The sequence below is a fragment of the Hemibagrus wyckioides genome, linkage group LG11 (genome assembly GCF_019097595.1).
Source record: "Hemibagrus wyckioides isolate EC202008001 linkage group LG11, SWU_Hwy_1.0, whole genome shotgun sequence".
NCBI lineage: Eukaryota > Metazoa > Chordata > Actinopteri > Siluriformes > Bagridae > Hemibagrus > Hemibagrus wyckioides.
The window spans coordinates 9,242,342-9,255,689 of NC_080720.1; the positions used below are offsets into that span (position 1 = coordinate 9,242,342).

A 13,348-nucleotide genomic window follows, 5' to 3' on the forward strand; every position below is an offset into this window, starting at 1 on the left:
TACATAATTTGGAAATACCTGCAGGAAATGGATCAACTGAGAGATCAATCTACTTATTTAGTTTTGCCCTCATGTATGTATGTATGCTGATAAATGTCTGTCTTCACAGCACAGCTGATTTAGTTAGTGATACCCACAAAACACCATAAAAGGCAAAGTTCATAGAGGAGTTGAAACAACAAAATGAATTAAAAAACTAAATATTGCAGGGGTAACTAATCATGGACGGCAGTGTTACTTTTGGGATACATCGATTTGTCAAAATCTCACATGAATTCTGTTAAGCTGCATGTTGTCTATAATTATTATTTTAACTATAAACGTACAACAGCAGTTCTGACAAACTAAATTTAAGTTGTTTTCACACTATTTCTTTTACTTTTATGCAGCTTTTGACCCATTCGGGTCAGCTCCATCTGCTGCAAAACCTCAAGACTTTATGGGGGCCTTCCTGGGACCAGGTAATGTGAGACAGCCAGAGCCCTTTCTGCATGCTGCACGCTCTCCATCTCCCACTATGCAGAGCATGGGCTTGGGTAAGGCATGCGCTTATGCCAGTGTGTGTATGCAGTATGTGGATCAGCCTTTACATTACATTTACATTTCTGGCATTTGACAGACGCCTCTTTACCTAGAGTGACAATTTATCTCACTTTATATAACTGAGCAATTGAGGGTTAAGGGCCTTGCTCAGGGGCCCAAGCAGTGGCAGCTTGGTAGACCTGGGATTTGAACTCACAACCTTCCAATCAGTACTCCAACACCTTAATCATCAAGCTACCCATATTAGCAGTGTGTGTATTAGCCATGTGTGTACCAGCAGTATCTATTAGCAGTGTGTGTATCAGCAGTGTGTGTGTTAGCCGTATGTTTCAGCAGTATGTATTAGCAGTGTGTGTATCAGCAGTGTGTGTATTAGCAGTGTGTGTATCAGCAGTGTGTGTGTTAGCCGTATGTTTCAGCAGTATGTATTAGCAGTGTGTGTATCAGCAGTGTGTGTATCAGCAGTGTGTGTATCAGCAGTGTGTGTGTTAGCCGTATGTTTCAGCAGTATGTATTAGCAGTGTGTGTATCAGCAGTGTGTGTGTTAGCTGTATGTATCAGCAGTATGTATCAGCAGTGTGTGTATCAGCAGTGTGTGTATCAGCAGTGTGTGTATCAGCAGTGTGTGTATCAGCAGTGTGTGTGTTAGCCGTATGTTTCAGCAGTATGTATTAGCAGTGTGTGTATCAGCAGTGTGTGTGTTAGCTGTATGTATCAGCAATATGTATTAGCAGTGTGTTTATCAGTAGTGTGTGTATTAGCAGTGTGTGTATCAGCAGTGTGTGTATCAGCAGTGTGTGTGTTAGCCGTATGTTTCAGCAGTATGTATTAGCAGTGTGTGTATCAGCAGTGTGTGTGTTAGCTGTATGTATCAGCAGTATGTATCAGCAGTGTGTGTATCAGCAGTGTGTGTATCAGCAGTGTGTGTATCAGCAGTGTGTGTATCAGCAGTGTGTGTGTTAGCCGTATGTTTCAGCAGTATGTATTAGCAGTGTGTGTATCAGCAGTGTGTGTTAGCTGTATGTATCAGCAGTATGTATTAGCAGTGTGTGTATCAGTAGTGTGTGTATTAGCAGTGTGTGTATCAGCAGTGTGTGTGTTAGCCGTATGTTTCAGCAGTATGTATTAGCAGTGTGTGTATCAGCAGTGTGTGTATTAGCTATGTGTGTGTTAGCCGTATGTTTCAGCAGTATGTATTAGCAGTGTGTGTATCAGCAGTATGTATCAGCAGTGTGTGTATCAGCAGTGTGTGTATCAGCAGTGTGTGTGTTAGCCGTATGTTTCAGCAGTATGTATTAGCAGTGTGTGTATCAGCAGTGTGTGTATTAGCTATGTGTGTATCAGCATTGTGTATTAGCAGTGTGTGTATTAGCTATGTGTGTATCAGCATTGTGTATTAGCAGTGTGTGTATTAGCTATGTGTGTATCAGCATTGTGTATTAGTTGTGTGTAAATCAGCATAGTGTAATTTCTGGATTTACTTTTTTTTAGTTTAAATTCCTTTTTATTAGCTTTTTGGTATGTTTACACTACATATTTGTACTTACCAGTATCCCACATTACCCATAATACCTAAACAGAGTCTAACAGAGCACTTTACTCATTTAGTCTGTCCAGCTTTATGATTTCCTGTAATGGAGTTGACAGTGATTTTTAAAATATCTGCACATTTATGAAACAGCACTTTGAGCAAAAACCTGACTCAAAGCAAACTTCCAGTGACCATTTTGTTACCTCAGTATAAAATGGCTGGAGCTGAATGAGGTCTAACTTGTGCCGATCCCTGCCAGGCCGCAGCTCGCCCGTGCCCCCCGCTACACCCACTGTAAACATCCAGCAGCAGAGCACTATGGGAGGAGGATGGGATTGGAACAGAACAGCTCCACCTGGCAAGTGAAATTCAATACCACAAACACCAGAGCAGGACATCTGCTGGAGAATTTATGAATTACACCTACATATAATCTCATATATCACCTGCTTCATCCTTACTTCAAAATACAAGCTGGTCGATGCCATGCCATCACCCAACTAGCAAACTAGCATGCTAGTTAAATGGGATAATGGTTTTCATAACAACATATGATAGTTACATTAGTGTTGTCTAGCTTGATAGCCCTTTATTTAATTAGATGATTCTTTGCCTAACATTAGGAAAGGTAAGATACTTTATAGTCATTGTACACAAAAACAACAAGGACATTTAAGCATAACACAATTGTTACAACATAAATTTAAAAAATGAAATAAACCAATAAACTTAACAAATATAACACAGAAAATAGTAAAAAGGGTTGCTAGTCTGGAAAAGCCTAGCTGCTACATCTGCACCATCTTGCATAATATTAGCTGGCTGTGTTGCTCAAACACTTATCTGATATCTGCTACTGGAAGGATAGCATCAGTGAAACTGCTACGCTGACTAATTGTAGTTACCCTAGCTAATGTTTCTAACTCATAGCTATACATTTGAACCACTGTTAAAGTTAAACCGTTTTCAACGAGTGTTAATAGACTGCCATGTATTCAGACACTAGTTCATGTTTTTAGACAAAAGAAATTAGACTATTTGTTAATTCACAGGATGACAATGCCATTTTTTCCACACATACACATGCATATTGCTATAAACTGGGTAGTTTATTAAGTGTTTTTACTTTTACTCTATTTCAAAAATTAACGTACAAGTAAGAGCTGCAAATTGGTCAAGACAGGTTTTGACTCTAAAATTAGGTTTCTACACAAAAACTTCCCCATAAATGAACATCCCTTGTTTGAATGTATATATTTATGCACTTTAAATATGCAGGTTGTATTATTATAGTATTATTTGCTCGCTGTGTGAATGTATAGAGTATATAAAAGGTTTTCTGAGGTCATAAGGTGTATTTCACAAGCCTTTGTGCTGGCAGGTGGTGGTTTTAACGTAGGCAGTAAATCAGCTGGTACGAGTCCTACTGGCTCTGTACACAACACTCCTACTCACCAGGCCAAGCCAAACACCCTGGACCCTTTCGCTGACATCGGCAACCTGGGAGCCAGTCTGGGAGGTAAAGTAAACAAAAATGATAAGGTGTAATTATTAAAGGTATTAAAACAACAGGTATGGAAAGATGAGTTTATGCTCTATGTATATATATTGTATTCTTAAACTTCTTGCGGTACTGCTATCGAGACACATGCAGTTGCATTTATATCAGTTTTATTGCTTTGCTGAGCCATGGTCTAGTGGACTGGCGAACTGGTGGTTAGGCTTTGGCACACTCATTACAGCAGCCTGGGTTGATTCCTGGCCAATAAACCAACCCCAGTCACTAGGGCTGAACGTGACAGTGCATTCCCAGTGCTGATCCCAAGCATGGATAATAGTGGAGGGTTGGATCAGGAAGGGTATCTGGCATAAAACCTGTGCCAAATCAAATAAATATATCAGTGATCCACTGTGTTGACTCCAGGAGCAAAACTGGAGCAGCCATAAGAAAAACAATTCGGAATTTCCTGTTTCTTTTCTTCCTGCAGGTGGATCAGGATTCTCCAGTAAGCCTACTACGCCAACTGGAACAGGGGGAGGATTTCCACCCATGAGTTCCCCCCAGAGACCCACTGCCTCTCCCCAACACACCACAGCAGGCTGGCAGTCCAGCACGAATTTCCCCTCATGGCAGCACGGAGGTGCAGGTCAGTGGCAGCCACAGGCTCAGGCCAAAGCCCCAGGACCATCCATGGCGCACAGCTCTCCTCAAAACAGGCCCAACTACAACGTCAGCTTCTCTGGCATGGGTGGAGCTGTGCCAGCGGGAAAAGTACCACCCAACATAGGTCAGTGACAAACGAAGTCCTTAAGATGCTGATGTGCTTATATTCCATGTGCCATTCACCCTTTAACGAATATTGATGCACTTATTGTAGTACGTTATTATATATATTATACACTATAGCTAATTCACTAGAAGTTGTATGGAAGACAAGTCACATAATCTTATAATAGTAATACATGGACAAAAACATGCTGTTATTTACCAAAGTAACATCTAGAAGCTTTCTGTAAGGAGACTTTCAGTGGTTTGTAGCAGTCAATATATTTTCTGCCAAGGGAGAACTTTGTGCAGAGGACTTTGTGCTTTTTGTTTTTTTTTGTAAGATGACAAGCTTCATTTTCTGGCTTTAACATTAACAAAAAGAAAAGTGAAAAAAAGGAAGATCAGTGAATGACTGTTAGTAGCTAAAGTAATGTACCGTAAGGGATAATAGCAACCACCTTTTCTTGTGCATGTTTCAGAACACTATATGTAACTATAAAACAGATCAAAAATATTTTAAAACAAGTGTGACATCTGTCACAACAAGGGGCTGAGGGCGGAAGCAAATGCAACATTTTCTTTTATTTACAGTGCTGAGCAAACAACTACCAGGAACTGAGAACAAAGAAAGCAAAACCAAACACAGACACAGAAAGCCTCAAAAACTAGACCGGGGCTGGGGCCAAAAAACACACAGGTTACAAACAGAATGTAGACAAAGACTATGTGAAAAACAGGAACTTAAATAAAGTGTTTAATCACTAAACACAGAACAGGTGAGCAAAACGAACCAAGGAAATGGAAGAGACTTTATTTCACACGTGCACAGTTGCCCTCTGGTGGTTGTTCAGGGAAGTGTCCTAAATATCCAAGGGCCCTAAAAACATTTACATTTATGGCACCCTTATCCAGAGTGACTTACAACTGAGCAGTTGAATGTTAAGGGCCTTACTCAAGGGCCCAGCAGTGACAGCTTGGTGGTTCTGGGATTTGAACTGACAATCTTCCAATAAGTAGTCCAATCTGTTAACCACTCATTAACTCTCACACTAACCCTGGGTGAGTTAATGCACCAAGCATAACACAGCATTTCTGACGTTTTTCTCAGGTACCAAACCGAAGGCTACTGATGCTAATTTTGATGACCTGCTATCAGGACAAGGCTTTATTGGCGGAAAGGAAAAGAAGGGCCCAAAGACTATAGCAGAGATGAGAAAAGAAGAGATGGCAAAAGAGATGGATCCAGAAAAGCTCAAGGTGAGAAAGAATACTAATGGGTTTATTTTTGGGTACATGGGAATAGGGAATAGTCAGTTTACATCCATCTAAATTATCATTAGTGCCTGGCATTATACTGTTACACCTCACAAAGCTCTGTAATCCTGTAATCTTCAGACCAGTGTTATACATACAAGTCTGTTTGGATAAGAATTTCATGTTAATGATTTCATTTTAATCAAGGATTAGTCATAATTCCTACCCAGACTGTAACTGCAGCCTTTAGCACATAAACCCAGGTGTTATATCACAGCAGATTTGCCCATGAAACAGCTCCTGTGTTGTGTGTTTGCTGCAGATCCTGGACTGGATCGAGGGGAAGGAGCGCAATATCCGTGCTCTACTTTCCACAATGCACACAGTGCTGTGGGAAGGAGAGAGCCGCTGGAAACCTGTGGGCATGGCTGACCTTGTCACACCTGAACAGGTGAAGAAGATCTACCGCAAGGCTGTGCTGGTCGTCCACCCAGACAAGGTAAGAGGGTCAATATATATATATATATATATATATATATATATATATATATATATATATATATATATATATATATATATATATATATATATAATAAACACTTCATAGCAAACGCATATGGACACCTGACCATCATACCTACTGTATATGTGCTTGTTGAACAAGCACATATACAGTAGGTTAGTTAGTCCCTCTTTCCTGTTATAATAAGCTCCTCACATCAGGGAAGGCTTCTGGAGTGTGGCTTTGGGGATTTGTGTTCATTCAGGCACAGGAACATTAGTGAGATCAGATAATGGTGTTAGTGAGGAGGCCTGGGGTTTAGTCAGTGTTCCAGTTCATCCCAGAGGTGTTCAGTGGGTTGAGGTCCGCGCTCTGTGCAGAACATTTGAGTTCTTCCTTAACAACTTTGACAAGCCATGTCTTCATGGAGCTCATTTTGTTCACTGGGGCATTGTCATGCCAGAACAGGTTTGTGTCACTTAGTTCCCTTGAAGAGAAATTGTAATGCTACAAGTTTATTCAAGCACAGCTTTGTACTCCAGGGAAGCAAAACATGATGCAGATGTAAGTTCCTGGAGACGAATGAAATGTCTGAAAACTGAAACAAAATATTCATATAATTTTGACACATTTTTTGAGAAAGTTCTTTGAACAACTTGTCATGTGAGGAAAGGCAAGTAATTTCTCTAGCTGAATAGAAATTGCATTTTATATAATAATTTTGGGCTTTTCTATTAAAAAGTGTGAATAATATATCTAAAATTTGTTCTTTCTCCAGGCCACTGGACAGCCCTATGAACAATATGCCAAGATGATTTTTATGGAACTAAACGATGCGTGGTCAGAGTTTGAAAGCCAAGGACAAAAAGCTCTTTACTGAGACTTGCTGCACAGAGCGACCGCAGAAAAAACCCACCCTGCTGCTGTTTACACACAACTGCTCAACCACTCCTCCTCAGAACAGCATGAGACAACGTCCACGTTCATCAGAACCCCCTTCGCTGTTCTCCTCCGTCTCCTACATCCTGCTCTGTACACTGCACACACTAGAGCATCGGCCTGCATAGTGTGACTGTGTGCAACGACTTTGTAACTGGTCTCATAAATCAGCTGATGAGCGAGCTACTACGTGAACTTAGACATTAGTCATGTGTTCTCCCCAGAGCTAGAACTCACGTATTTTTCTTTTCATTAAATACAGTATTTCTTCTGTTTGTTTTTTTTTTTTGTAGTAAGCTAGATCAACACCTAAACATCTTGCCTCACATTAAACCGATCTTAATTACATATAGTGGTGTAAGTGGTGTAGACCATGTGCAGGTCGGTGACGACACTGAAGCGTGGCCTTATTGTTACTTAGCACTGAGAGATAAGATTAGCATGAGAAAACAGTTTCAGCATACAGTAAAAAAAAAAAAATTTGCTCTTCTACACATCTACACTGTGTGAAGTGATATAAGGCTGTCGGAGTTCAAGCGCCGGCATGAAAGCACAGAAATAACGATCGACTAGAGAAGTTTTGTACATGCAGCTAGATATATTGATTATATTTAACAGAATCTGTGAGACGCAAATGCCTAGGAGTTAACGTTTTCCACTGACTACTGATGTATCTGTGTGTATGAAATGTGCTGCACTGTATTTTATGTTGTATTGTTTACAAAAATAGTCTTAAGACAAATGGATTACTCGCAGCATAGAGAGTCCAAAACAACAAAACACAAGTAGCTACTAATAATATTCATAATGAAAAATAACGTATCGTGGCGTTTGCTTAATTCATCGTGACAGACAAGTACTAAAAACTTAGCAGTGGAAAAATTACAGTGCACATTTATGAAAATAATCGTGAGTGAGTAATGAGATGATACAGTAGGTGGGCTGCTTGAAGGAAAATCATTTTGACACTACAAAATAATGACTAAACACTTAATAGAGTTTATTTGGAATGAGAATGAACTTTGGAATGAGAATGAACTGATGAATATATATATATAAAAAAAATGATTTTCAGTTTTTTTTTTTGGTGCCTTTCCATATTCACAGACCCATTTTAATTTGTTCTAATTGGCCTTATTAATGGATGAAAATAAATAAAGTTTCCTTTAGACACTAGAAAATATATACATTCATATGGTTCAATTTAAAAATAGGTTTAAATATTAATCCATTTGATGTTTTATTTTTATTCAAGTCCACACTTTTTATGCAAATGTTTTTAAAGTGAATAATACTGCTAGATTTTCAGCATATCCTATAGGAATAATATAAAATATCTAATTATGTCTCTTATAATTAATATTATTGTAGTAGTATTGAGCCAGGATTTGGTCGCCTCTCTCAAGAGACTTTGACTTGACAAAATATTCGGACTGAATTAAGATGTATATTTGGCTTGAGTATGCGTGAGTGAGTGTGTATGTGTGTGTATACGTGTGCACTGATGTATAGAATTCTCCTAGGTTTTTTTTTTCTCATTAGCTCTCTCATGTTAGGGAATGTGAATGACCGACTCCTCATTGCTTCTTTTGCTGTAGAAATCTTTCAAATTGATTTCACATATCATGAAAAGAAGACCTCAATATTGTCATCTTCACTGAACTTCCTCTGGTCAACCTCTGCAATATTTGGATAGCTTCAAGTCATGTGTTAGGCCTGTAAAGTGGTACACAGCCCAGATGTAATGACTCTAAGCCACACAACTGATCTGCCCTTTCTCAATTGGTATATTTGCACTGGAATGGCACTCTTTAACCATGATATACAATAGATATGTGCATAAACATGTGGTACCAACATATCCATTGCTCATGATTTCTATACCTATGTGAAAAACTGGATCCTGCTGTTGACGTTTGGGGTTCTTCTGGATCGTTCAGTCGACTGCCTCTCCCTCTCTGCAAAAGACTTATCTGAATGTCTTCTTAGAATATCAAGCAACGGTTCATTATTGGATGGACCACCATATCTGGAATCAGACATTCCTCTTCCCTCAGCTGTTCTGGACTAGATTATCTTCCACCTTGAGGCTGTCCTGTTGTTCTGAAGCTAATCTTTGTATACAGTAGTGAACGTGTGGTGTTACCAATAATACTGTACTATGTAAGAAGGTGGTTTGGATACAGTTCTGTGTTTGCCTGTCTGCTGTATCACCATTACTGAAATTTTATTTTACGTGTTCCCTCTCTCGGTTTCACCCGTAAAAAAAAAAGTGAGCTGCACAAATAAATGGGCAAGAGAGTATGTGATACGTAAAATCATCTCTGGTTACTTTTTTTTCCCCCTTTACATGTTGAATCAAAAATTAAGACCCTGTTTTTCAAGGTTGGGGTCAAAAAGGATACTCAGATAGAAAGACAAACACCAGACTAATAACCCACAACTTCTAATATGCTTTGGTGATACAAAAGCCTAAAGGAACACAGCATTTGGCTAAATAAATCAGAGAGGAGGAAAATGCAACAGGTGCCGGCTAATTACCTAATATGACAACAGGGAAACAGGAAGAGGAAACTCTTACGATATAATGAATGTGGGATGCCACAAACATACAAGGGAGGTGTGACAGTTATTAAAATTAATCTCTTCAACCTACATTGTTTTATACTATTTAGACATTGACTTGTCATTATTTAAATTAAATGCAATTTGAATGGAAAAAGTAAATATAATCTTTAAATAAGCTTTTAAGTGGAGGTTATGATAGGCTGTGTCCCAAATCAGTTGATTTTGAACACACACACACACACACACACACTTGAAGTCTGGGGCATACTATGTCCACAACAGAAAATACCTAAGTAAATAATTATAATATTCAGTTTTGTTATGATTGTGTATGCTTTAAATAAGTTTGTTTAAAGGAGAGTTTATTAAAATTGATACAGACATCAGTATATAAAACAGCCTTTACACAGCCCTTTGCTTAATTCTTACTTCATTTGTCTTTATATATTTAATTTGCTTCATAGCATGCGCATGTTGTTGCATATATATCTGATCAATTTATCTCATTTGGTCAGTGATTTTTATTTAATGAGACAAGACAAGATACAGCTTTTATCCCATGAGACAAGACAAGATATAACTGAGCAGATTCAGTTTGTTGGTTCCAGGATTTAAACTTTTGAACAATAAATGGCTTAATCCACCAGGAAAAAAATTTGGCCTATGGGAAGGGACTATGAAATACAGCAGACAGCACAGTCAGCAAAGTGAAGACTCTGAGGAAGTTGCACAAGACTTTAGGTGCCCTTTGGGATATTGGCCTTTTGAAAATGGTAGCAGTTTATAAGTCTTATTCAGTAACAACATTAAAAAACAATGAGTTAATTAGTGTTTATCTTTAACTGACTTGAATCAGTTAAGTTATTTTTTTGTGTTAACATTAACGGCTGTCCCAGAAGTCTCCATACATATGTGATATGAACCCATACATTTTTCATACTTAGTTTATATATACAGAATATATATATATATATTAGTGGGGGTGAACATTTTGTCCTCAAAGTTAATGTGTTAGAAAAATGGGAAAATGGGCAAGCATAAAGATTTGAGGGAGTTTGAGTTGTGATGGCTAGACGACTGGATCAGAGCATCTCCAAAACTGCAGCGCTTCTGGGTGTTCCCGGTCTGCAGTGGTCAGTATCTATCAAAAGTGGTCCAAGGAAGGAACAGTGGTGAACCGGTGGGTGGCCAAGGAGAGTGAAGGCTGGCCTTTCTGTGGTCCAATCCAACAGACGAGCTACTGTTGCTCAAATTGCTAAAGACGTTAATGCTGGTTTTGATAGAAAGGTGTCAGAATACACAGTGCATCATGGGTCAGGGCTGTTTTGCAGCAAAATAAAGACCAACACAATATTAGGCAGGTGGTCATAATGTTATGCCTGGTCAGTGTATATATTTATTCAGATAACCTTTAAGAACCTTTAAGAATGCCTTTAACAAAAGAAGAAGATATTGGAAATCATTCTTATAGCTGGATTGCATTTCATTGTAAACACACACATAGTCGCGTCTCAAAAGCTTTGAGAGGCGCCTATGTGTTCAGAAATGCGGGTTAGAGTTATATTTAGATGCTTAATGACTAATCCAGTGGAGAATGAGGAAGAAACCACTGTTTCACTGTTTTCACAATTACCTAATGGACCAGTACTGACTGAACAGTAAATCATTTAAGGGTGTTATTGTAATAAGAAGGCTTGAAGAAATCTTACTCAGCTAGAAAATGTGATTTCAGTTATTTCACACAAGATGGCAGCAACAAGTGACATTGGAAAGGAATGAGCGTGTGCTCTTGGGCATGAATCACATTCTCTCAGCTGTCTCACCCCTGCATCAAGTTAAGCTTTTCTCTACTTTTGCCCACCAACACTTATGTCACCAGCTCTTGTTGAAAATGAATGCTCTCCAGGTGCTTTTTTGCTGTGAGTTGTTGAATGTGTGAAAGTACCATTAGCCTAATTTTTGAACCCATAGAACAGAACAGAATATTGTTTTTTGTTATTGTTCTCTTTTTTCAAATGAAAATGCAATTTTTATGTGGCATTAAACTGCTGCTACCTTCTTGTTGTGGAAATGATGTGAAATGATCTGTAATCATTTCAGGAGAACCTTGCTTGCGGGTTTTACATCGTTGTGTGTGTGTGTGTGTGTGTGGTGTGTGTGTGTGTGTGTGGTGTGTGAGTCATCCAGTGGTCATCCATCACGTAAGTAACCAATGTGAGGTCTGTTGATATAATGTGATTAAACATCTAAAGGCTTGCACTCATTATGCTGCACATCTGCTGCTGTGAATATGTTTGGAAAAGCTGAGCTTTATTACTGTTATCAAATTACAGTGTTCAGTGACAACATTTAATTGTTTTAATTTTAATTTGAGAGCTTACATATATATTGCTTGGGCATTCACCTGATATTATTTACATTATATCGTATGTACTTACACTGATCAAGCATAACATTATGGCCACCTGCCTAAATTGTGTTGGATACTCTAAATAGATACTGATCACTGCAGACCAGGAATACCCCACAAGAGCTGCAGTTTTGGAGTCCAGTCGTCTAGCCATCACAATTTGGCCCTTGTCAAACTCGCTCAAATCCTTACACTTTCCTGCTTCTAACACATCAACTTTGAGGACAAAATGTTCACTTGCTCCCTAATATATCCCACCCACTAACAGGTGACATGATGCGGAGATAATCATAGTTATTCACTTCATAATTTTATGGCTGATTGGCGTATATTTTATTGTATTGTAAAAAAATTCACGTACAGTATTCATTCATTTTCAGTAACAGCAGACTAAATTACAGGGTTATATTAATGCACTCATCCTAATATGTTAATATTTCTAAAGTAACAGCTGACATAGTGCCTAATATAGCTAACATAGTGACTAATAGTGGAAGTTCCACATGTTCATTTATTTCTCTAGCATTAATTCTCTCTGTGGTTAAGGTTCTGAGCCAGTGCCTGTATAGCTAAAGGTTTTCTGGACCCTTGACCTGCTATTCTGTCTCACTTGTAAATGGCTTCGGATGAAAATATCTGCCAGATGAATAAATAACAAAATAGCCCTACTGAGGTTCTCAGGCAGACCTGGGATTTAACCCTTCTGATGGCAGTTCCATCACTTCATTGTATAAAAATGTTCTTAAACATCATTGTACTTTTCCATATTGTTATTAACTCTTGAAGTTCTCAAAATGGAAACAGCACACACACAGTACACTGCTGCTTCCCCCTGTTTCCTGTTTTGTATTTAAAATCATGATGCTTGCCTACAAAGTCGAATAATGGACCTGCCTGCTACTTTGATGATGGCAACAGTCGCATCCTGCAATGTACCCTAAGCGCCAACATATGAATTAATTATTCAGAAGGAACAGCTATAAGCATGAGGCCCAATATTCATTTTTTCTTTTTATTTTAAAACAGCCATCCATCTGTTTTCTGTACTGTTTATCCTACACAGGAGATCCTAGAGTTTATTCCAGGGGACTCATGGCACAAGGTAGGGGACACCCTGGATGGGGAGCCAACCCATTGCGGGCATAATCACACACACACACACACACAGGCATCATTCAGAGATGCCAATCAGCCATCAGAGCAGAGGTGGGATTGAATCTCCCACCCTAGACATGTGAGACAACGGCTAACCACTAAGCCATCATGCCCCTGGGGTTTCCCCCACTGTTTTTCCAGTGTTCCAGGAGCTTAGAGATAGTGGCTTAATACTTT

General features: G+C 38.9%; 1 protein-coding gene across 3 annotated transcripts in view; it reads left to right on the forward strand.

The window, feature by feature from the left end:
- The window catches only part of dnajc6 (DnaJ (Hsp40) homolog, subfamily C, member 6), a 42,301-nt gene extending 34,464 nt beyond the window's left edge, over positions 1-7,837 (forward strand). For 2 of the 3 annotated variants that reach the window (XM_058403874.1, XM_058403871.1), the window contains 7 exons: positions 390-536; positions 2,334-2,432; positions 3,456-3,593; positions 4,063-4,362; positions 5,452-5,600; positions 5,920-6,096; positions 6,878-7,837. In XM_058403874.1, the coding sequence (XP_058259857.1) occupies positions 390-536; positions 2,334-2,432; positions 3,456-3,593; positions 4,063-4,362; positions 5,452-5,600; positions 5,920-6,096; positions 6,878-6,979 (1,112 nt within the window). In that variant the 3' untranslated portion in view covers positions 6,980-7,837. The remainder of the gene's footprint in view (positions 1-389; positions 537-2,333; positions 2,433-3,455; positions 3,594-4,062; positions 4,363-5,451; positions 5,601-5,919; positions 6,097-6,877) is intronic. The other variant, XM_058403872.1, reaches the window with a different exon arrangement.
- Positions 7,838-13,348: the final 5,511 nt, after the last annotated feature.